General features: G+C 44.6%; 1 protein-coding gene across 1 annotated transcript; it reads left to right on the forward strand.

The window, feature by feature from the left end:
- The first annotated feature begins 166 nt into the window (after window positions 1-166).
- On the forward strand, window positions 167-24752 carry LOC119647486 (MAPK regulated corepressor interacting protein 2). Its single transcript, XM_038048444.1, has 5 exons — window positions 167-370; window positions 463-547; window positions 906-1024; window positions 24037-24099; window positions 24161-24752. Exons 1-5 carry the CDS (start codon window positions 319-321, stop codon window positions 24358-24360), a joined length of 519 nt encoding a protein of 172 aa, XP_037904372.1. The 5' UTR covers window positions 167-318; the 3' UTR covers window positions 24361-24752.
- The last annotated feature ends 862 nt before the right edge of the window (window positions 24753-25614 follow it).

Raw genomic sequence — 25614 nt, forward strand, 5'->3', positions numbered from 1 at the left:
TGAAAATTGTTTTTTGAAAGAAAAAGTGTTCGACTTAGAAAGGTTTGAGTCTTTGGAGGTGTTAATTCCCTGGTTGCCCGTTGGCACTGCCGGTCGCGGTAGCTGTCATTTCTTGAAATCTCTGATTTGACATTTCCGATTGGAGGACCTTCTCCCGTTGGAGTTCACCGTCCAATCCGAGGAGAGAGTGAGAGTTGTGATCCTCGTGCGATTCAGGTCCGTGCGGTTGCGGAACGACCTGGTGCAGTGTATCGATGCCAATTCTCGACTTAGCTCGAAAGAAATTCAAAGTGTTCCGAGTGAATTAAATAGCGGAGAATGTACACAGTTTCGAAAGGCCCCAGCAAGATAGTGGCAAAGACCCGTCGAGGTACTTTCACCGCGGGAAGGGGATGCTGCCTGCGAGTGCCAGGCACCCCCGCGAAGGTGTCGCAATTTGACAATGTCTGTTTGGTATTTCAGGACTTTCGCAGAACTACGAGAAGCTCGAGACGATCAAGGCGATGGGGAAGAAGTCGGGCGAATCAGGAAGCGCCGAGGAATACAAGTAAGTGGGGAAGTGGTTTGAGGTTATTCCTGTTTCGTAATCATCTGTGCGACTCAGTGGACGGAGCCGGCCTGGCTGCAGAAAGCAAACTTTGAGCGACCTTGGCAGTTCGCTGTTCGGCGCCCTTAGCAACTTTGCCGGCTATCGGGCGCCGGGTGTCAGCTGAAGTGAAGGTCAAAAGTCGCGTTTGCAGTGCCAAGAACAGCTCAGTCGCTGTTTAGTTCTTGGGAATTTTCCGTTCAGTGATCGATCTGGAATCATCGGGCTAATTTGACTGTATCTCATAGCTTCCCCTAAAATTTGATCCATAATCCATGACGCATGTCACTAAGGTTCACTAATGCATTTTCTGTTTCAGTGTCCCCCGACCTGTTTTCCAAACATCCAAACGCGCCACCGTCCACTACCGGCACAACCAGGTGGAAGAGGAGACCCTGTCGCCGCAGCACGAGGAGATAGTCAAATACATAAACGAATGTAAGTAGCATTTCGATCCTGATCCCCACCTTGAAAGCAGGCGAGCCCTGCCTCCACGAACCCACTGCGGCGCGCAGTTTGGAAGACCGGGCCAGCGACAGCGCAGTTCCCCGGTCTAAATCTAATTCAGTTTGTTTGTTGCTTTCACCCCCGCGCATTGTCGTCATCTAAAAATAAGACGAAAACAATCTGAACGGCTTTCTGCCGAGTGTCCGGATCGCTCAGCGGTCAGCGGGTGACAATAATAATGATTCGGCCGGAAAATTTTCATTCTATTGCGTTCTACGTCAATACTTTCGGTTTCGGTTTCTATCTCTCGGACGCGAGCGCACCGCTAGCTTGTTTCGCGGCTGTGATCCGACAAAGTCCGCGATTGCAATCAATCTTTGCAGACAAACATCTCGTGGTGACGCTTATCTCGCTCTCTGTTTGGATCTGGAAGATAAACAGATGGATCTTGGGCGAACCCGCGTGCTGAGAATTCGGCCGCCCACTCGTTATCGTCAGCATTTATTGGGGCGACGTCAGCTGACTGACCTATCGCTTTTATGATTGCGAGCCTCCGGTTTTATGGCGTGATGGGACGAGGGGCTTGCCGGTAGCCAATTATGGCTGGCGATAAACAAATCAATTAGAACAATTGCCGCTGCTTGTCTTGCGGACTGTGAAGCCTTAGAACTGCCCACTCTGGTTAATGAGCAGAAGCAATCATGCGTTTATTTGACTTTCGGTGAAGCGATAAAAGCTTATGCAAATTTGAGATGCATTGAAATCTGTGAAATGAGTCGCCAGATTTTATTTGCAAAGTGAAAATTTCGTTACATAATTAAACTCGCTGCTATTTTTTCTTTGAATATTTTTTTGACTGTTTTCGGTCGAAAGAGACAAAAAAGGCATCTTGTTAGAGAAGGGTTTCTGTCTGCAGTGACGGCTTTGTACATTTGTACAATATAGTGAGTGAATGCGTTTACACAGAGCTTTGGACCCGCACAACAGTACGCCGTCGGACTACCAACTAAACACCTCCCTGTCATTAGAACACTAGCTTGGAACCGTTTGATACATTACTTCAGGCCTTCAAGTCGACGAATTCTGTTCACTAACGGGAGGGGAGAGGAGGAAGGCAGTTGTTAGTTCAAGGAACCCCTTGCAATCCCGTCCTTCTGCCGGCCGAGTTCAAACTTCTTCGTAACAAGAAGAGCCCGAATATAATGCGCAACACGAATCTATGCCAGCGCTCCTCAGCATCTCTTCGACAGAGTTGTCTGAAGAAAATTCCTCCGTGTCTGCATAAAGCTACTGACGAAAACTATCCCACCTTTTGGAGGAGAAAAAGGTGTGTTCGGGGTCGTCCGCGACTCCATTGCAGAACACATAATCAGGAGATCGTGCCTTCTCAATCTCGTGCAGGTATGACTGAAAACTTCCATGCGCGTTTAAAAGTTGGGTACGGAAGTAATCAATCTTACCATGCATTCGGTTCAGCCACGAGTCTAAATTTTTGATGAACCGCGCAGTCCATCTGAGTTTTGGTTCATTTTGCCAAGAGAGTTGCCACTCGGTAAGTGTGTGCTGATTTTTCCACGGGCAATCATCTCTCTTAAATCTTCGCCTTTGCGAGTGTAGATAAGTTTACGTTCCTTAGCAACAAGGGCAACGGGGATCACTCCCGCGGTCACCATCACAGTCGGTTCTGAGGCATTGTGATAAGCAGATGCCACTCGTAAGCAAGGAGCTCACGATGGACCACTTTGTCAAGGGCCTCAGCCCATACCTCAGCGCCGTAGAGCTGAACGGACTACGTTGCACCCATCAAAAGGCGTCTCTTGGTAAATACAGGGCCCCCAACATTCGCCATTAGTAGACTGAAGGCCGAGACTCCAGCTGCAGCCCTGTCCGCTGCTGCTTTGATTTGCTCGGAGAAACTTTTCTTCGAGTCGAGCATTAAACCATGGTATTGAACCGCTGGTTTTGACTCTATAGTCAACTCGCCAATCGATATGGGTCGCAGATTCGGGATTCTCTTTCTGGTCAGGATTCGGTTTTCCAGTGCAAGGTTTAAACCGTGAACAGTCATTCATCCGCTTACCCGTTGCGTTCCACAGTGCGTCCGGCAACAAGTTTCGGAACATCGTCTGTATAACCGACCAGGTGGAATCTTCTCGCATATCGAGTCTTAGCAGATTATCGTAGGAAGCGTCCCAGAGATCCCCTCTACTCCCCACGTGATTTCCATCGTCCTCTAGCTCTGTAGCGTCTCATAGAGCAGGGAGCGGCCTTACAGATAATCCCTTAATATCCACAAAAGATAGCTTGCCACGTGGAATCAGTTTTCTAATGTGCCTAGCATATCTGTCCATCTTACGTTACTGAAGGCATTTCTGCCATCGAGCGTTATGAGGAGAACTATTCGTCCAGATCGGCGGTTGTGTGTCTCGGTTAGATGAACCGCATCCACGACATCTATAACAGCATCCACCGTGGATCTCCCTGCTCTAAACCCAAACTGCCTTGGGGACAAGTCCCCGGCAGTACGGATCGCTTCAGTGAGTCTACTCCTGATACGCTTTTCGAGCAAATTCCTGGCCGTGTCAAGTATACACAGCGGTCGGTATGCAGACGGCAGCTCAAGGTCTCCTTTTCCCTTACTGATTAGGACGAGTCTCGCTTTTTTCCAGTGACAAGAAAAAATGCCCTCCTTCAGGCAAGTGTTTAACGCTTCGAGCAGCAAGTCTAGCCTTTGGCGGATCACTAGTTTGTAAACTTCCGCCGGGATATAATCAATACCTAGGGCATTCTTGCTTTTTATAGTGAGAATCGCTTCTTCGAGCTCTCTTATTGTTGACATCAACCCCTACAGGATGTCTGGGGAACAATGCCCGTATAATACGACCCATCTGTTCTGTACTTAGTATGCAGGGTTTCTGCAGAGCTTCAATTTGCTGGGTGACAAGTTTATAGTCGTCTCAACGGATCCTCATTTATTTCGTTGACCAGGTTCTGTCAGGCGCGAGCTTTGCTTTTATTTATCGCACTGCGGAGTCTCCTTTTTGCTGATTTATACTCTGCCTTTATGGTGCATGCCCCTTCGCGGTCGTGTAAATGTTGTGCTAAACGGCGAAGCTTATGACACACCTTCCGCAGGTCGGCAATTTCTACTGTCTATTCTCTGGGGCAAGAAAACCTCACACGCTGTTGTTATCAGTTTCATTACTGAATTGACAACAGTGTCAGCTGCAACGCTACCATCCCCCGAAGCGTCCTCCAGCGAGACTCTGCCTGTTCCAAAAGCTTCGACGATTTCCATCCTCGTGGTGTTCCACCCGCAGGGGTAGTACCGGTTTGTGCACGCCGGCAAGTAGGGCCAACCACTTCGAGGGCGATGTTCTGATGATCACTTGCCGAGAAGTATTCTAGGACTCGCTCTCCGTCCACCGACGATGGCAGAAATTTCGACGCAAAAGGTATATTAGCGATGCTTCCTTCGCAGCCTAATCGCTGAAATGTTGGCATGGTTCCGGTGTTTAGAACTATGAGCTCGACTCTTGCCGCCATTTTCAGGATTCATTTCCGTCTGGAGTCTGGCGTCTGACTGAGGGCCCTAACATTAAAGTCATCGCCTATCAGGATTCGTCTCTCCGTGTCCGAAACGTCGTCCTGCAGAGCATCAAGCGGCTCCGAAAGTCCAGCATCGTCTCATTCGGCATTAGGTAGACGCTAAGAAAAATTATCCCTTAATACCGATTCAAGACAAACTCGCTCCCTCAGCCCTGGGCAAGAACACGAAGTCGAACGCTGTCCCGAACCCAGATGGCGGCGGTACTCGATAAGTTGAGATGCCATGAAGCCGGGTCCCAACTACGCTACCAACTAACGAGCGGTTGCACTCCGGTGCATGTTAACTTGTAGGATGCAGATCGTGCTAGTTGCGTCCTAGCCCCTTCTAGTTCCTCCCTTAAGTTAGGATACCAGCCCGAACTCGCAGTGCGTGCAACGCTGTCACCAGATGCGCCTTCCAGAGAACGCAATTTTCGCTTTCATTGCAGGTCTTTGCTTGGCGACCTACCTGACTACATGCTGTCGTTCTGTAGGGTCACCTGCAAACGTATGTCCATAGTCCAGACAACTGTAGCACTTGGCAGTGGTTATCCGCATTCGTACCCTGCATACTACCCATTCAAATTTTCGAGCATTCACACTTCGACCTTTTCTGTGAAGAAGTCTAGATTTCGGATTTCTAGAGAGAACATAGGGTAGAAGACTAGAAACGAGAGCGTTCTCCCTTGACCGCTTCGCAGAACGTACTCTTACTGGTCGTCTTCGGGTCTAGTTCGGCGAGGAGTCTGCCAGTCGCGCCACTTGATAAGGTTTCCTCTTTATTTGGGCGCCCCGGTGTCACATCGGGTATGTCAGCCTCTTTTGCTGATCGCTGCGATGATCGATGCATTTTTGTGCTGTGCCCAAACGCACTCAGTCCTTTCTCCTTCTGTGTTGTTTCGTCTATTTTTTTTTATTAATTTATGTTTATTCTCTATGGGAGACTAACCAGTGCATCGTGTGCAAGGGAGCGGGCCGCAATATTCAGGAAGGGGTATACCCTTGGGGACGAAGCCCCTACTCTAGTTCCCTGAGGCTTGACTTATGCTTAGCTGATCCTAGAACTCACGGACGGATCAGCGCTCGCTAGGGGAAATGTGATTTATTAACACAAATACCACCTTGAGAGACCTAGGCTCATATCATCCCATCGACGTCGGCATAGAGCTGTCGGCGACTGCCGGGACTTCCAGTGTGTTAGGACGTGTATCGGTCATTCGCAGTTCGCTTTTCATCGAGAGGCTTTCTCAAGACTACTGTATAGGACGCAGGTATACTGCCAACTAGGGGGCCAGCATTACTTACTTGGGCATCTTGGGGACGTCACTGCCCGTATCGTGAGCGATACGTCCATGTTCGCTGACTACCCCGGGGGGTAATCAATTCAATATACAGAGACAAAAAGGCATCTTGTTAGAGAGGGTTTTTTTCTGAAGTGGCGGTTTCTTACATTGGGACGTATACAGCCGTCTTCCTATATTTGTTAACAAAACAGCGTACATTGTCCTATTCCTACCATGAGAAATCAGATAGCATTCAGTTTTTCAAAGTAATACAGTCAAATTTGCTTGTATTGAACTGCCGCAAAACTGTTGAATGAATCTCTAAATTTTGTTTAGGAAACTACAAATCGTCTATTTCTTTTTCTATGGCGCTACAGTCAGATGTTGGCCCTTGGCATGGAGCATTGGTTTCCATTCCTTTTAGACGAGCCACCGCGTCTTCCTGAGCAGCGTGTAACCTGTATTGTCCACTTAGTCCTCCTATTTGTTTCGCCGTTTTCCTGGTGGCCGTACATCTTCCACTTTGTCTTTGAGATCTTTTCAGGTGGTCATACTTTCCACACGGTTCTGCGACATTTGCTTTGTCCAGGGATCTGGCGGGAGGGTGTCTTTGGGTGGGGTGGGGGAGAGGCAAAGAACCTAGTGGTCCACTACATCCAATTCCCCCGTCTAACGGAATATCTTGGATTCCTTTATCTTTACATATTACCATGTGAGTTGGGGCTTGAGAGAGGCGACTAAAACGGATAGAAATTGGTGGGCTAGCAACCTGCAAAATTTTGAAATTTATTGCTACCGAAACGCGAACAACGTCTCAGTTAGGGACTGACCTTATGGCTACGAACTTTGGTTACCGAAAACTGAATATGATTGGTTTCTGAAATATGCGTACGCTCCTCGACATCGGTAGGGTCCTCAGAAAGCTCGTTTTTTCCAACTTGAGCTGGACAGTCTGGGCCTAAGGGAAGTAAGATGGTGGGACTCTGGAGAGTAGTCCTCTTCCTTTTGCCACATTGATGGCAATGTACTGTACAAATCCGGTTTCTGGTTGCTTCTCTTAACCTGGGAGCCCTTTTCTGATAGACTTCTAATTGCAAGATGCCGGTCCAAGTTAGGGAGCATCGCAATTGTATAATGCTACGCACCAACAGAGACTTCCGATATATTGGAGAAGGATGTTTTTTTACGAATAATTCAAAGCAGTTCAGAGGAGGCTTCCTAAAGGTGACATTGTGATTGTGGATTTCTGTAATTTCCACCGCCTTTTCATTGGTTGCACATTGTTCGAGCACAGATGCTCTTTTCTTGGGTGCTGCACAGGTCGTCGGCCACATTCTGAGGGGGCGTCATACGATCTGGTTGACTGCGAAATCGTGGAACCGGATTGATGAACGGAAGGGGTTGAAGTCTCTACTGACCGTTACGAGCTGTGGCGGGCGTGACGCGCTCGAAATCTTATACCGAATGAAATCTCGGGAAGTTTAACGTAGTGTACGCCATGACAAGAGAGAATTTGCTATTGCGTTGGTCAGGGGTGCCGCAGTTGCAATGATTTCAGAACTGTATAGCGCATCCCGGAAGAGCTTGCATGTGGTCACAAGTCTTTGGACGGTCCTCTGGAAGACGCCAACGGTCGACTTCTCATCTTTGTGGAAAGAATACTTCACCATGGCACTCAACCGTACCACTTCCGGTGAGGCTCCTCCTCTTGTGGATGAAATGGATTGTCACCGAAAGGTGCGGATACGGACTGTTCCTAGAAGCAGAAGAGAAATCATTTCGGCCATCAATGCACTCAAATGGAGTGATACCGTCTCCCCGCAAAGATAAATAACTCTCACCTTCAGCTACTGCAGATCTGTTACTTCCACTTGACGGAAATCATGGAAATCTCAGACTTTTACCAGAGAGCAGAAGAAGGGGATGATCGTTAAGATCCCATAGAAGGGCACCCCTGCTGAATGTGACAATTGGAAGGATGTCTGCCTGCTCCCCGCCATATCAAAGATAATAGATGAGATAACCCTGGAACGCATCAAAGAACATCTCAAAAGCTTGACTGGCATAGAGGAGGCTGGCTTCCGCTTTGGATCCTCCTGCACTGACCACATCAACACCCTATGGGTTATCTTGGAACAGAGCGCGGACTTCTTCTTCTGCGTTTCACCGAGTCTTCATCGATTTCGAGAAAGCTTTCGACAGCGTTAACAGAAATGATCAGAGTGACATATGATGGCGCAAAATGTCACATGCTGCATTGAGGTGAAATCTCAGAGGCATTGAAGGAGTCCGTCATTATTTCTTCTTGTTATCGGTGACGTTCTTCATGCTACCCTGTCCTGTCATCAGTATAATATATTTTCACTGTAGCGCTGTAGGTTACAGCAAACAGTCTTTTCTCCTATAGACAGGTCATCTTATCTAATTGGTAATCTACCCATTATTTTACATAACTGTTGCCTACATGCTTGCTGTCATTGGTATCGGTTTCGTTCTCTGGGTGGGAACCCTGATTGTTTAATGAAAACGAAGCGCAGTCTCATTGAGGTGGAAAATTAAGTGCCATTTTGCAAAAATCGATCGCTGATAATATTAAATCGCTACTAAAACTACATAATTTTGAATTGATGTTATAAGTTTGACAAAAAGATTCCTCGAATCTGAGCGATATTTATCTTGAATGAAAATGATTGGTGTCATGGCAAAAATGCTGTAAGTACGTTCAAGTCAAAAAGAAGGTGGTGTCAGTATATCCAATGATACAATTCCTCGGTGTCTCAATATTGGAGTGGCCAAAGCCAAAGCAAGAGCCAAGAGGTCACTCCAATGAGAAGACGATCCAATTGGTCTTGCCAAACAACATCGAAACTGGACTGTTGCACCTAAGAAGGTCGTAATATGATCTGATTAGATTAAAATAATCTGGTAGGATTTGATGGAAGGCTGCGTAACCAGAATGTTATGGCAACTTTAAAATTTGATACAGTTCTTTATTAATTTGAGGTTGTTTTAAAGGCAATCAGTGTGGAAAAATACTTTGTATAAAAGGAATGGTGCGTGGAGTGAGCTATATAAACATACAGGAGGACTTTCAGGCATCACAATGACTCTAAACATAGAGCTAAAATATATTCATTTACAGCATAATAGTATAAGGACACTGAAACGATCTGTTGAGTCAACAGTTCCATTTGGATCTTATTGTTGATCTGTGGTCAGATATAACAACGAAAGGGTTGCTCGCGAATAGACAGATTTCAGGAGGGAAACTAAGTAACAGTGGCGGTCACTTCCCATGTACGGTTTCTATATAGAAGCGCAAAGAAACTGTTGGCGTGGAACTGCCTTCATTTGATGCTGGTGTTGAGATGGCAGCATTTCCAAATTTTGGACAACACAGAAAAGATTGATTTTGTGCTGCTAATAGATCGAGTGTTATCAAATTTAGTGCGGCCGATGGCAGAAACAACGCTTTCTAGAAGTACAAACTATTCGACACTCTGGACGCTCTGCCTGTTAACACACATAGGAAGCATGCGATGACCAGTCAAACTGAGAATTTTGGTTTTGCTGGTTGCGGAATTCTTTTTGGATTTCAAATTCCGAAGAGCTTTTGCACAGGATTTACGAATAAGTGGAAATAAAAACTCTCTGGGGACTGCAGGCGCTGCAACTAATATTTCCGCGATATTTGGTAGTAAAATCCTTATTTGCAGAAGCTTCCGGTTCCTTCTTCAAAGCAATGGTGAAATTGCTTTTGTCATTGCGTATGCCACACATCATTTCTTATAATCTTTTATGGTAATGGAGCTTATCTCCCGCTTGCTGCGGTCAACAGATTACTCAGCTTCTTAAGTTTATTAATCTGCCTGGTCTTGTGGTCTTTCCGGGAAGTGGGCGGAAGAAAGTTTTTCTACTGCTTGACGACAGTCGCACCGTGAAATCTAAATCTATTGCTGATGGGGATATGGTCAATCTGATTAGATGGTAGTCGAAACCTAACTGATCTTATGGGAAGCTTTGTGGTGGAATAGTTTATCGCCGATGACGAGGCGGTGAAACTTGCAGAAATCGACAAACTGCACACCATGTTGATAGGATACCCCGAAATAGAACCAAACATGGAGGCGCAAGAGAGATAAATTACGGTACAGGGCTTTGGGAAGCCTGTGGCGGTTTTTGGGAGTGGACAAGCACACTCCCGGACGTCGACATCCAACGACGGGAGTACCTCAGTAGTGGGGGCCTTGGCTACTGTGGCAGGGGCTAGAATTGGTTTCAATGATGAACTCGTTCAAAAGAAGTTCGATTCTTCGCTTATACGCCACGATCCAAAGTGCTACTTCCTGTAGAGACTGTGTAGTTGGAGTATGCGAAAAGGAAGAAACTTTGGCGCCAAACCATCCGAGCGATAAACTAGTAGGATGCAGCGACCAATCGGAATTATGAATTTATCAAGGAGTGCCGGAATGTTCACTAGAATAAAAGAGCGATGATAAGAGGCATCCGGATGTCTTATGGCTCAAGATGAAAGAGGAGTGAAGTCGTCGAGCGAAAAAGTGGGCCAGGCAACAAAAGTAACTCCTGCTAAAAACATGAGGGAAGAAAAATCGCAGAAAAGACTGCAAGAACCGTTGAACCAATCAACGGGCCAGCAAGCGCCGAAAAGAATGAAGGACTCAACTTTCAAAAAAGTGGTACAGATGAAGAAATGACGGGCCGAAACAATGCAGGAAATGCCGAGCGGAAGATCATGTCAGCAAGGACTGTGGAGCTGATCCAAACAATTTATTATGCAAAGCGAAGGAGGATGTGGAGGCAGGTAGAAGCAGGTGCTTGGGATCCAGCAGAGATCTCAACGCAACTCGCAGATGAAGTTGATAAAAATCGATCGATCAACTCTCGTAAACCATTCGTGAGAAAAACATCGATGTGGCCACAATTAGTGAGCCATATCGAAAACGCGGTGTTGGTATTTGGGTCAAAGACCGAACGCGCCAAACAGCGCTATGCGCTTGCGGAGAGCAAGTCTTCCAAGAATTAATGGAGCACCTGGAGGATGGATTCGTCAGAGCAAAAGAGAAAGGAATTCACACATATAGCTGTTATGCTCTTATGTTCTCCTCGAAGCATTCGCGGGCCTATACGTAGTAGTCGCGAATGTCGGGACCCAATACACTTTTAGAGAAAGGAGCCTGGGGTCTATAGTGGACCTGACACCGGTTTGACGTGTAGAGTCGCTTGGCAAATCAGTGAGGGCTATACTCGCAGTAACCACCAGGCAATTTGCATAGGTGAATCGAGCTCGAAAAAGAGCTTGTAGAATGCCGGGTGTTTTACCCGGGTGGACGGCCAAAGCTTTTGAGGGGGATACGTTTTCCGCGGCGCTCAAGCACGACATATCCCTGGATGGCATATCCAGTACAAAGTCATTTAAATCACTCAATGGGCCCAAAGCAGATAACCTAAATACTAGTGGAACAACGAAATCGCAAGTTTGCAAGCTATATGTTTCCGGGTAAGAAGGCTTTACCAGGGGCTTAGTGGAAAGCCCGGTAGCGACGGTCGGGAGTAGGCACACAGACAATTGCGTGGCTGCTTAAAATTAGCCATTCGAAAGAGTAAAAAGAACTGCTTCAAACAGTTGTGCAACCATTTCGATATAAACAGGCCTTCAGGGTGGTAGTGAAAATGTATGACTTGCGGTTTCGTTCAGGGCAGAGGCAACTCATCAGTCGCTGCCTCACCTCTGCCTTGGGAGCAGGGTGGCCGAAGTGGTTACAAGGTGGCATTTGCTCCTTTATATTAATTCAAAAACACGACATGTGTATGAATTATATTAAACAACACATATGACAAAAAGCGCCTTGTAAAATTCAGGCCTAAGCCGGCCGAGGCTAAACTAGAATCTAGTTTGAGAATCGAGGGACTCCTTAATTCCACCATCCTCTCAATGGCGGACCGGTGCTTGCCCAAGAATGACCGAGGAAGAATATTGCACAGCGTAAGGCGAAAGGGGCTCCAGCTCAACGAGAGCATAATTTATCCAGTAACTGTGGGGGAGCTGGGGGAAATATGTGGCAGGATCGTTGACAAGGCCCCAGGTTTACATGACATCCCCAACAGAGCTTTGAAGCTGGCAGTGAAAACTAGCTCGACGTTTTCGTTAACAGCTTCAACGCGTGCCTAAAAGAAGGAATATTCCGTACCCATTAGAGAAAGCCAAAGTTGATTATACTTCCCAAACCCAACAAGCCGCTTGAAGATCCAGCATCATATCGCGTCATATAGTCTGATATGCCTGTTGGATATAATGGGGAAGATGATGGAGAAGCTCATTTACAACAGATGCTACCCATCGTGAAAAGCGGTAGTGGCTTATCACAGATTCTTGGCGAGTCCACTCTACGGTGAATGCAATAAGCATGGTGGTGAATCTGCTAAAGGTGCGCTGGTTTCTAGTGCATGTCAAAAATGCGTGCTTCGATATGGGATGAATGAGGGCCTCAAAGAGTGCATCGCCACAGCGAGGGTACCATAGCGCTCGATTCTGGGTTCCTTACTGTGGAATGTAATGTATAATGGGTGGATGCTCTTCCCGTCCCAGAAGAGGCCACGATTTTCGACTTTGCGGATGACGTGGCTGCAGTTGTTACAGTAAAGCCCTAGAGGATGTGGAGGCCTACGGAACAGTACGAGCGGTAAAATTCTGGCTATAAAGAGTCAGGTTGATTTTGGCGGACGAGAAGACAGAAGCGATCTTAATAACCAATCACAGAAAGACAAATTCTGTGAAAGTGAAAGTCGATGAATAATATAATATATCAAATACTTAGAGGTGATGATTGACGAGAAACTGAGCTTTAGGGAATATCTAGACTATTATCATCATCACATCATCAACGGCGCAACAATCGGTATCCGGTCTAGGCCTGCCTTAGTAAGGAAATCCAGACACCCCGGTTTTGAGCGATGTGGATATCTCTAAAAGCTGTCTGGCATCCTGATCTACGTCGTCGCTCCATCTGAGGCAATGTCTGCCTCGTCTTCTTTTTCCACTATAGAAATAGATTTTCCTGACAGGATCATCCTCACCCACTGCAACCTGTTGAGTCAGATTTTATTCACAACCAGGCGGTCATGTTATCATTCATAGATTTAATTGTTATGTAGGCTACGGAATCATCCATCCTCATACAGGGCGCCAAAAATTATTGGGAGGATTCTTCTCTCGAGCGCGGCGAAGACTTCGCAATTTCTCTTGCTAAGAACCTAAGTCTCCGAGGAATACATAACGACTGGCAAGATCATTGTCTTCTACAGTGAGAGCTTTGACCCTATGGTAAGACTTTTCAACCGAAACAGTTTTTGGAAGCTGAAATATGTATGATGTATGGGATCTAGACTATGCGTGTCAAAAGGTAGCTGGCGTAATAGCGGCATTTGCACCCAATCAACCAATCACTGCTCAACCCTTCGCTTACTTCAATATTGGCGACGAATAATGCGTAACGCCCGACTTTACTACTCTGCCGTTCTCGTAAGTTGGCTCGTTCGTGATATTCGCCCGTATGCGGATGTCGCGGTCTTATCTAAGCGTGTTTTAGGACTGCTCCATACTGAAGCCACCGTAAGTTACTTGGCTTCGGATTTCACCCGCAAAGTTATTAACGCCTCTCGGTACAAGTGGCAGAGATTAGGCATGGATCTCAGCACAGCCGACCGGACAAGCAGTTGGCAGAGTGTCTGTACCTTGGTGCTGATTTTGTACGTAAGTTCGGACTCGCACAGGATTTATTGGACCTTCTATATGTTGCATTGAAAATGTCGAAAGCGTCAATCAACATCAGTTGACGACACACCAGCGGGCAAAGCTCGATGCTGTCATTGGCAGTTTTCCGTCTTTCGAGTCGGAGGGCTCAGGACGTACAAATTTAACGAAGCACGTCATCGATGTTGCGAATAATAATAATAATAATGATAAGTGCGAACTGACACACTTGATGTACTTAGATGACATCAAGCTGTATGCTGGTACTGAACCATCTTAGAAGTCTGTTGCGAATAACAGATATGTTCAGCCGTGATATTCGGATGGAGTTTGGATTAGACAAGTGTCGAATCTAAGCCATCCGCAAAGGTCATCACGAGCCGCATGTCGGACATAGCATTGGTGACCTCCACATCGAAGCTTCGACCGAGACAGACTTCTACAAGTACCTAGGAATTCTGCAAGGAGCCCATGCTCGAGTTGGTGATCTGAAGGATGCTCTGCTGTCTGAATTCCTGCGACGTGTAAAGCTGGTGCTGAAATTGCATCTCTCGGGGAAGAATAAAATAAGCGCTTTGAATGTATTCGCTATCCCTTCACTGGCTTATGCATTCGGAATATTGCCGTTGACGAAGACCGATCTGGAAAAAATTCCGAATGCATCATCCAACATGACATCGGAGGTAGGGGCGTGGTTGATGTGGCGGCACAACATCATCGCCAAGTCGACTCGCTGCGCGCTTAGTTTTACAGCAAAGAGCAGGCGAGTTCCTTGCATGCGGCTGTCTGTAAGGCAGACTGTGGGCTGACTCCACTTAACTTGAAGGATCGATCTTTCAGTCCTCTGAGTGGGGTAAAGTCGGATCAAGAGCGGATCGATGAATGGAAGTTGAAGGCAATGCACGGTAAACACGTGAATTGTCTTTGGCAGCCATTTGTCGATTTGGATTTGTCGAACAGATGGCTGTGTGCTAGGGAGCTCTTTGCTGAGACGGAGGGGTTCATGTGTGCCATTTAGGACAGCGTGGTCGCCACCCGAGCTTATAAAAAGTTCATCATGAAAGAACGGGTGGAGAACGACCAGTGCAGAATGTGTGGTTCGGCGTTAGAGACATTGAACCATCTCATTTCTGGCTGTACTATTATGACACCGGTGCAATACATCACCAGGCATAATGCTGTATGTACGGTTATCCATCAAAACCTTGCATACAAGCATGGGCTGATCACGGGAACACGTCCGGTTTACCGATATGAGCCGCAAGCAATACTTGATAGTTCTGCTTACAGCATGCATTGGGACCGGCAAGTTCTGACTGATCGCCATACTCTACACAATAAGCCTGACGTACTGTTAGTTGACAAGACGGGTCGCGTATATTATTGATGCTGCTATCCCCTATAATAGCAACATTGAACGGAAATTCGTGGAGAAGAAGGTGAACTATGAGCCATTGGCTCGGGAAATCAAAGAAATTTGGCGTCTCGAGCGGGTGGTTGTAGTTCCCCTAATGTTGTCAGCTACAGGTATTGTACCTAAATCCCACACGGCTTCCCTTGATGTCCTGGGAATTTCCCACAGTCTGGTTCAAACCATGCGGAAGTACACCATTCTGCATACGTGCTCGACGTTGCGGGGAGTCCTCGACGGATTCTCCTACTGACCTACCACCGGCCACCACCACCAGAGCCCCTTTAGTTTTTAAGTAGGTAGGGTCGTCCGAGCCTAAATGTTTGGCACTTAGTGCTAGTATTAGGTAAAATCCGGCATCTGCCGAGATTGTGAAAATTCGGAAATAATAATAATCCCAATCGATATTCTGGCGAAAGAAACGTGTGTTCTGTACCATGCAAGACATAAGGAGAGGCACACACAACGCAGGAATGCGGCAAAGTCAGAGTCGAATGATCTTTGGCAATGCAGATGGGACTTGTTTACGAAAGGTCGCTGGATGCACTGGCTTATTGCGAACATTAGGGGGTGACTTGAGCGGAAACATGAAGAGACCAATTACCATATCCCTCGCATCCTTACGGGACATGTTGGTTGCTACAGGCAGGAATTTGCATCGCTTTGGCTTGGATAATGCACCGAATTGCTCTAGATGTGCTGTAGCACTGGAGGATCCAGAGCAAGTAATGCTTCACTGCCCAAGGTTCGCAATGGAGAGGAGGAATGTGAAGCAACCGATGGGCAGAAGCGTGGGTCCGGAGAATATATGTGAAATGATAAAAAACTTGTTGTTTCTTTTTCGCTGGTGTAGATATTTATTCTTGCAAATACCGATATTTTGGGAACCACTTGTTAGTACTGATGAAGGGAACAAGTGGTTCCCGAAATATCCGCATTTGCAAGAATAAATATCTACACCAGGGTAAAAGAAACACCAATTTTTTTATTATTTCAAATAATTAATTGTTGGAAACACCGCATAATTACACTCAAACCGGAGAATATAGTTGCGGTAATGCAATTGTAAAAATACAGCAGGAGTTGCTGAAGGAAGAGAGAAGGAGGAACACAGAAAGGAGCAACAGCACGAGTGCCTAAAGACAAACTCATCCCGCGAAGTCATACGTAGATGGTGGTTCTGCGGGGTTGAGGCTGAAGAGACTGGAGTGGCTTTTGGTGGGTGCGAATTCCACACCCTCCTGCTCTAACTGTCTGAGGTGTCTTTCTAAGATTTTCCACTGTGTACGAACAAAAAAAAACATGTTACTTCGTTAAGTCCGATATAGTATACCAATTCAAAGTTTTTTAGGGACCACTACATAATATACCTTGACACTTTAATTGGAAGGTTTAATTGTCTGTATAGCTTGAAATCTAGTAGCCATCGACTTAAGACATTTTGTAACTTAACATTTTTCAACCCAGTTCATGTGACTGAACTGTTTCACAATTTTCTTTAGTTATTCGCAATTGTTGACCATCTTCAAATTCTTTTACTCATCCACCCTCTTTCAACTGTATCTAAAATGTCAAGAGAAACTCATATCTACCTATAACTTTACCATTCCTTGCACGCATGACAAATCTTTTTCCGTTCATAATTACGTAACACCCAACAAATTAAAATACTTTTTAATTGGGTATCAAAGGTATAACTTTTCCTCTCTTGAAGAAAATTTACCAAGAGTTTCGCCCCGAGAACTGAAATTTGTAGGTGGGATCCTAAGGCTGGAACGTATACTTACAGCAGTATTTCTCACAGTTAACAGTCATAAGAAGGGTTCAAGAGTAATTGAGCGTATTAACTGCTGTTTCTGCTGTTCCCGGTTGTACTGTTGCTCCGAAAACTTACGGAAAATTTAAATCGATGTGCATGGAAGCAGAAGACGATGTTAAGATGTTGAACTTTTACTTTGGTTCGAAGAGTGAGGCAAACAACAGAATCTAGATCTTTGAAGATAGAAGGAAGAAGTGGTCCGGTAGTTCGGTGAGAGGGTGAGCAGAAGGGCAGCAAGAGTAGTTTTGTCAATATTGCGGGTGTCGAGGTATAGTCCCCATCCTGCAGAGTCAGCAATAAAAAGGAATTGCAGGTTTTTGTAACGGCGTTGACCGGTTAGAATATGAAAAGTATCTGTGGGTGGAAGGGATCAAAGAGGTTGATATTATATTTTGCGGGTACATACAATGGCGTTTTTGGGACTGGGATGTCAAGTCTTCGGCCCGGCATATTGTGCTACAAAGTTCGGGAAATGTTCAAGTACTAATAGCGTGCCCACTGTGCCATGAAATGAGTGCTGAAAAGGAATTGAGATTCAATTAAGTATATTTGAATTGAAAAGAAACTTCTCGTTGAAAGACGAGTGGTTCGCTTAATAGAAGCAGGAATAATTAATGCGAGTCTATATGCATGATTCCATTGCAACAACACCTTTTAAAACCAACATCTGCCTTGCTCCAATCTTTGACTAACGGCTTCGTCTTACGACTGAATATTCGCTGGAAAAGTTGGCAAACACTTGCACATAAGATTGTTTCAAGAGGTGCTTGCTGCATAATTTGAAGTGGAATATGAAAACATGTAACCCTGTGAAGTCTGTGCGTGCACCTTCTAAGCACTTTCCGTGCAAACATTCTATTAAATTTTCATCAGAACTTAAATAAGTTTTAATTGAACAGAAGAGTTAAGCGCTAAACGTAGAGGAACTTCTTTCGCTATCGTCACTTAAGTGCGCTTGGAAAGTTTAAAAGGATTTGATTTTCCTGGGATTCTTTCTTTAGTCCCCATATGGGATGTGGAAACGCAGCTAGTCACTCGCATGGATTCGATGCAATATTGTTGACTCTCTTGCATGAGGAGTACGTAGAACCTACACACTATGGTGGATGGTGGAGTGCTTGAAAATCTCTGAAAGGTTTTGTGTTTGTTGGAAGTAAAAACATTTTTGGGAATTCGAACAGATGTTCAAGTAGGGAGCAACGTGATGGAGTACAGTAGTTTCGAAATGGCAAGGAGAGAGACACAAGGACGATGTGTAAGTAGCGTAAAATACACACAGTACGGCTGCGATGCATGAGCTTATCAGATGCTAGAGGGGGGGCGCCGGGTGCTGCTTCACCATCGGTTTTCAACTGCAATGACAACATAGAGTTTCCATTCGCATTTTTAATAGTACCATGTTACACAACGAGCTAGTCTTCCTGTTCGTATCATACAATAAACACTGGGGCTTAGAACTGTAGTGAGGAGCGCTGGTAGGTTGGCTCTAACAAGCTAACGGAGAAAGAAGCTGAGAAGTTGCACAAGTACAATCTCTCGCATTTCTAGATTCGTGTGAAGTCCTACATCGTTGGTAAGAAGAAAAATGGAAAACTTTAAATCTGATGGGATTTAATCGTTTAGGGAATTTCACAAATGAATGATTTTTGTCTTCACGTAATTTTGCGAGAGTGAATGAACGAGAATGAGAGTAGACGAATGAGTGATGATTATGGCGCTGCGTCTTAAAGTCAGTTGGAAGTCGACAGGATTTTCTGGAGTGAGTAAATTGAAGGGACTTGACGAGGGAATGTCGTGTTTGCTGCTGATAACGCCAAAGGGTTCCTTTCGTTAGTTCATGCATAGTAATGGTAATTTATGTTTTGTTTTCAAGTTTTATCTGAAATGTTCGGGCCTTGTTGAGTGTTTGAATGATGGCCAGAGATTGAAGGGTTTCTTGATCGGAGTGTTATTAGGAAGTAGATCTGAAGTTTGAAATAGGCTTGGAGCAGTCTCAGGTATTTTTCCTTTGGGCATTAGATACTTTTCAATTCAGCAGCTAGGTTATTCGCAGATTTTTTATGAGTACCAATTCGAGAGAAATATTGAACTGCGGTCAAGCTCCTATTCTGCAGAAGATCAACTTGATGCCATTGTTGTTTATTATGAGAGACAAAGAACTTGGATGATGTTCAGAACCATTAGGAATAGTTGTAGAAGTAGACTGATTGCTAAGCAGGTTTTCTATGTGGCCCTGCATTTTCATATTGAAGTGAACGCAATTTATTCTAGTATCTACTGGACGATTTTCGGATACTCGGAACTATATAGAATACATAAGAATGCTACTGGTGGACAAGAAGGAGGGAAGGGGGGGGGGGGGGGGGGGGCGAATGAGTTTCGCAATGAAGGAGCAGCCGTTCAACTTTGTTGTGCTTCTTGGAACGTATATACAGGGTGCGTATGGTACATGAGGACAACTTGAGAGTAAAACTAATTAGCTTTTAGTTTGAACATGAATGAATGAAACTTGACGATTTTTTTACATAACATTAACTTATTATATATCGATAAACTCATTCAATAAAATTTCCATTAGCTGCAATAACCTCCTCGATCCAGGTCCGGAAATGATTGGTCTGGGGAACCAGGTGGCCATAAGTTCGGTGTTATGTGGTCATGGAAATTTTCAGCCATCCAATCTTGTGTCGCCATCGCTTTGTGTGAAGGAGTAGAGTCTTGTTGAAAGGTGTATGAGCTGTCACCACGAACACTATCAATCCAGGGTTTCACTACTGTCTCCAGAACCTCGGTGTATGCAGCAGAATTCACTCAAAGCCCTTGAGTGACGAAGTGAGGTGGCATGACATGTCCTTTGTTGCTCACAACATCCAAAACCATAACAGTAGCTGGAAACTTCGTGTGCATGACTACAGGAGCCTCTGGAGAATCGTAACAGACCCATCTGTCATTTCTGCGGTTGGCCTTTTGGTATTGGTCAAAATTTTTTTTCATTAGAAAAAAATCATAACATTTCAGGCGCTTCAGGGTGTTTAATTTTGTTTAGAAGGCGTTTTGATCGGATAACTCGCTGTTCGCTCCACTCTTACTGTCGCAGTTTGAGGTCTCTGTGAATTTTTATATTTTTTACATAACAAGGTGCAGCGGTGATGATTCGTAGTATCCTGGCCTTCCTGTTGTAATTCGATATTGAATGTGCATATTTTACCTCATTCTGTTGAGGGATCATTAGCCCATTGACTGAGAACTTAGCGCAGTTTTGTTGGCTCAAGTCGAAAGTGATTTGACAACACTTGGTTTCGCTCAAGTGAATTTTTCCCTTTTGTAAACTATTCGTCAATTTGATCTAGGTGGGTTTGTAGGTTTTTCCAATGCAAGTTGAGGATCGGAGTGGATACCTAAAATGACAGCATCTTCTGCAAACTTCATGGTTGTCAGGTTAGAGTTAATTGGTAGATCCGAAATGTAGATCAGGCAGAGTGTCGATCCATGAATTCTCCCTTGAGGAGTTCCAGCTTCGATGTTGTAATTGCGAGATGTCAAACTTTTGTATTTCACCCTGATTCCAAAATTCCATGCAACTCTCCTGGAAGCAACTTTTTTTTTCTTAATTCAGACCTTCGTGCCATACTTTGTCGAAGGCTTACGCCGCATCCAAGAAGACTGCTGTGCAATATTTTCTTTCCTCCAGCGCACTCCCTATCTCAGACGCTTCTCTCAAAAGCCAAACTGGTGCTGAGGAACCCGTTAGATATGGTGTCATTTTTTGAACTATTAATTTTTGAAACACCTTTAAGAGGAAGTAAATTTGGGCACTTATAGGATGCAATCTGAAACCTTCCAGGCGTTTGCTAATAGCCGAGACGTAGAATTGCTTTAGATATGTGGGTCACGTGGGTGCTTGCGATTCCCTAAAGTGATGTGAAGGGAGAAGGAATACTTTTCTCACGTGTTTGCGAATGCTGCCTCCTTTTCGGCATCGCTTCTTGCCCAGCTGTTGTCTGTTGATCTTAATGGCAATTCATATTGAGCAGGTTCCTTCATCCTTTTGGTAGCTTTCCACAAGGAAAAGCCAGTTGATGTAGTGGCGATAAATCTTGTCAGTAGCTTTTTAATTTCTGTTCCTATTCATCCTTGAAGGCTTCATGTGGCGATCGAGTTGTTGTCGTTAGGTCTGCAGATCTGTGCATCTGCCATTGTCTGTTTTTTTTTTTCGGTTAAGCCAGGATGCGGAACCCTCTAAAGACATCAGCAGAAATCGCTGATGTTCACGATTCATGGGCGTAAATCCGCGCTTAAATACTAAACCACATCAGTGCATCCTTCGACCGCTCACCTGGCGGAATTGTCGTTAGATATTACTTTGCGCAGCCAGTTAGAAATTATGTTATCATTCCCGAATGGCTGTAGCTCGCCTTTCCCTTTCCGCTATACGGAGCTCTTGTTCCGCATTATTTACGAATGTCACTAATTTCAGGCATTTGTCTTCCGACTGAAGCATGCGTTCCACCAGAGGATGCACGCTCGGAATGTTGGTCCTCCATGCCGCGAAGTGACTGCAATAGAATATTGCATGCTCTGCGTCTGCGTCTTCTTCCTCGTTTGGGCTGGTTGGGAATGCTGGCGAGTTGATGCGGATGATCGGAATCAGCTTATGCGTCCATCGGGCTTTCGTTGAGCTAACCCATCGGTTTTGCCATCTGCCATCCACCGGCAACATCCTGGCTATAACTAACGCCGCGTCGCCTGATATCGTTCGAAAGTTCTTCATGTGTTTCAGGCTAGAGTGCTCAGAAGACAGGACGCAAAAATGAGTTGATAAAAAACATTTTCTATGTGCTATTTTCATATAGAAAGACAGGGAGAAAATTAACACGGAACAGTTTCAATTTAATGTTGGTCCATCTTCGGAAGAAGCCTTGCTTTCTAAATATACGAACTTTTGAAGCTCTCAATATTCTTTCTATTGATGCAAAAAGGAGTGTGATGACTAGTCAGACTAAGAGTCTTTGTTCTGTTGGTGGTGAGGGAGAAGAAGCAGTATGATCTGACAGAAAGCAATTTTGGCGGACTCCGTTTCGGATTTCAAATTCCTTCGAGATTTTACTTTGATGCAGCATGTGATATTTTGGGCAGTCATATGTCGCCCTAATAATAACAACTAGTTTCCCCGAAATACCCTTCGTGGGTAGAGCATTCCAGACAATGTCGAGAGCCTTCTCGAAGTAGATGAAGAGCAGAGGAAAACCCCGCACTATACTCCACAATGATATCAAGGGGGTTAATGTAGTTGATACAGGATTATCCAGAGTGGAAACTAACTTGCTCTCTGTTGATCAAGCTTTCGAGATGTGGGAGCTGCAACTCTCCGGAAACTGTAGAGGCTACAAAAGACAGTTTCGCGGAGTGTCTTTAGTTTCGGCGGCTTTATCAACTTCAGGACGGGAAAGCAAAGATTACTTAGTATGTTTGGAGAAACAGTCCGTATCCGCCTATTATGGTGACTTCCGCGGGAAGCCCTTAGTTTCGGCGGCTTTAATCAACTTGAGGACGTGAAAACGAATATAAGTTTGTTTGTTTGGAGAGGCATTCTATTATGGTGACTTGCCATATCATTCACAAGGGGTGAATATCTCCGGATGTTATACGATTGAGAATCTTGGTGAAGTGTTCCTTCTTCCTCTTTGGCTGCTCATCATTATGGATGAGGAGTTTACCGTTGCCGTTCCTCACTGGATTATCGAAAGGTTTACGACAGCTTCTTTAGCGGTAGCGTAATCGTTACTTTTTGCGGCAATTTCTGTTTGTAAAACCCTTTTTGTTTCAACGTATAGCGTCCACTTATCGTACTTTGTCATGGGAATGAAATCCTAAGGGGCCCGTATCTCCGTCGGCAGCAAACTACCAGCTCCTTACGTACCAGGATTCTGCAGTTTGCCAGGTCTTGTGTCGTAGTTTTTTGACATGGACGATTTTACTCGTGGCAGTGGTAAAGGCACTTTTGATGGCGGCCCAGTGTCCATTGACATTGCCGCATATAGGTTATTCAAGGTTTGTGTGGTTTGCGCAGCAGGGAAGGTTTTCCCCTGCGCCACGCCTTTTATAACCCACAGAAGACAACTTTCTAATCTACTGTTGATTGCAATAATGTCCTATCTGAGTACACCTTTGCACCTTTGGTGTCGAGGCGGTAAAAGGTTTAGAAATCTACAAACCTTCCACAGCTGTTATGACGATCACCAAGACTATGCTTTCCAGAAGCCAATCATAAACCGTTTTCGATAGGCTGAACTTCGTAGCCGTAAGGTCAGCCTATGCTCAAGGTGCTAAGGTGCTAAGGTGCTAAGGTGCTATTTACTCTTGCAATTTAGTTAGCCCACAAATTTCTATCCCTTTTAGTTGACTTTTACGGTAAGTAGGTAGGATTTTGAGTGTATTCTCAGACGTCAGCTCAACGGGTCGGGTTCTAGGTCGTTGTTGTTTTTAAGGTTCTGTATTTTTCAGAATAGTCAGAACTCTAAACAAGTCGGTGGGGGCAGCATTAAAAAACTACACAATTCTTTCTCGAGTATTTACGGACGGCCATTCCGGTTCCCATGCTACAAGATAACCTCCGGTAAGGATGTTGCAAGAGCCACTTGAGATGAGTACCATTGCAGACTCGGATCTAATGGCCCTCATTGAGTACGTGGGGAGTGCACTCCATTGCAGACCCGGTTCTGACCGTCTTCCCCGAGTACGTGGGAGCCGCACTCCTCAATGGCTTGACTGAAATCATTTGGAAACCTTTTCATCAGTCAACCATCGCCCTGCGTACTCGTAGCCTGTTAGGATCAATTGACTTGAAAAGTTTCTCTGCTTGTGCTATTTCATATCAAGATAATCAACAAGTAGTTATAGGACAGGAGCAGCGAGTAGCTAATTAATTTGTTGGCGAGTGCTCATCAACCTTTGTGATGTTTTTCGTTCTTCGCATCATTCATCAACTTTGAAGCCCTTTAGTGATCATGATCATTTGAATTGATTATTCTTAAGTTTTAGCTGGACGGAAAATTTTGATATGACGTACTACAATCAATCAAAAAAAAAATATATAGTTGCATTAACACTATTGTTCAATATTTTTTCTAGCATGGAATATGGTGGTCGCACAAAATCCATACGACAGTCCAGTCTTACCGGGCAGCAAATCTGGTGAGCAATAATTTTAATTGTTTAAATTTGCACTATTTTATCATTGCTTTGTATTTTGCAGACTCATCTGACACATCAGCCTGCCCGTCACCCTCATCTCCACTATCGTCCCCCGTTTCAACTTTGTCGTCTTCACCAACATCATCTTCCACATTCTACTGCGTTGAACCTCCAAGTCCTGTCCTGAGTGATTTTAAACCGTTTGATTTAGAATCGTGGTGGGGTCGGCGACTATTCAATAATATAACAAAAAGTCTGTGAATTTTGTAGATTGTGGGAGCAAGGAACAATGTGAAGCTAAAGCAAAAAGTACATTCTCGCCTGCCTAGTTAAGTAAAAAATGATAATGCAAGGTAGATAATAAAAGTCAAATAAATTTAGTCATGCAAATTCGAAATTGAAAATTGTTTGATAAGAACAATTGAATTATGTAAGGAAAATGTGCAAAATCGTCATTAAATAGGTAAAAGTATTTTTTGTCAAATGCTGGTCGTTTGCAATGTATGCAATGCGCTCTGCTACATGATGCTATCATGATGTGAATTTAGCTAGATTTGATATTTTTTGGTAGGAAATTAGGATGATTGTTTTCTTTTTTGTAAAGTGTGTAAATGGTGTAAATAATACAAATAAAACTTTATAGTTGAATCGGACTCGTTGACTTTTAATAAAGAAGAGGAATTTGATAATTCTTGATTGAATAGGTTGGTTTAAGTGGCTGCGGCGTAATTCAGGGCCAATTACGGGCCAGTTACGTCGAAACCTATAAAACCGATTCCTCTGGTAACCAAACACTAGCGTTTATATAAAGCCCATCGTCTTTCCTCAGGGCAGAACTCCTGTATACCAGCACAATATTTATGATTGGATTCTAAAATGTGAAACGCTTCTTGATGAGGGCATCGAGGCTCCTCATAATGTTTGTTTGTTCGAATTTCAACGGAAATTCTAAGGAAGAGTGTTAAGCGAAGTAAGGTTGTATGATTCTGTGAATCCAGTGTCGGAATAATTCTTACTGATTGCGTAAGGCGTACCTTACCGTATAGAGTATCATGGGCGTACTTGTAGGTGAAGGTTTTTCGATGGTTCGCTAAAGGACATTAACGGTAGGTTGTCTTTCCATATTGATGAGTAGATTAAGAGGTGGAAGACGTACCGTATTACCTTTCATGACTGAAATGGCTAGTCATCGTAACACGTGGAGACGGGCTGCTCCTGCCGTCAATGCGTTCATCGACTAAAATCAATGTTCTTGACGATCTTCATGTGAAAATGTTCCTTGCAACTCTGCATTTAAAATATAAAGCAGAGTTATACCTTGTCACCGATATTTTTTACATATATACATACATCGAACTAAGGCTGTTCTTGAGTTTCTTTTGCTGGGATCGTTTGCAGTACTGACTTTGTTGGGAAGCCCTGCTCTATTTCGAACAAAGTGCATTAAGCAAGGCGATATCCATTAGAGCCCTTTGCAGTAATTGTTAGAAGGGACAATGAGGACAATCGAAATAG

Source organism: Hermetia illucens, chromosome 2 (genome assembly GCF_905115235.1).
Source record: "Hermetia illucens chromosome 2, iHerIll2.2.curated.20191125, whole genome shotgun sequence".
NCBI classification, from domain to species: domain Eukaryota; kingdom Metazoa; phylum Arthropoda; class Insecta; order Diptera; family Stratiomyidae; genus Hermetia; species Hermetia illucens.

Coding starts and splice junctions, on each gene's coding strand:
- LOC119647486 (XM_038048444.1), top strand. CDS start 319: ATGTACACAGTTTCGAAAGGCCCCAGCAAGATAGTGGCAAAGACCCGT. Junction 371..462: donor AGTGGCAAAGACCCGTCGAG/GTACTTTCACCG, acceptor TTGGTATTTCAG/GACTTTCGCAGAACTACGAG. Junction 548..905: donor GGAAGCGCCGAGGAATACAA/GTAAGTGGGGAA, acceptor TTTCTGTTTCAG/TGTCCCCCGACCTGTTTTCC.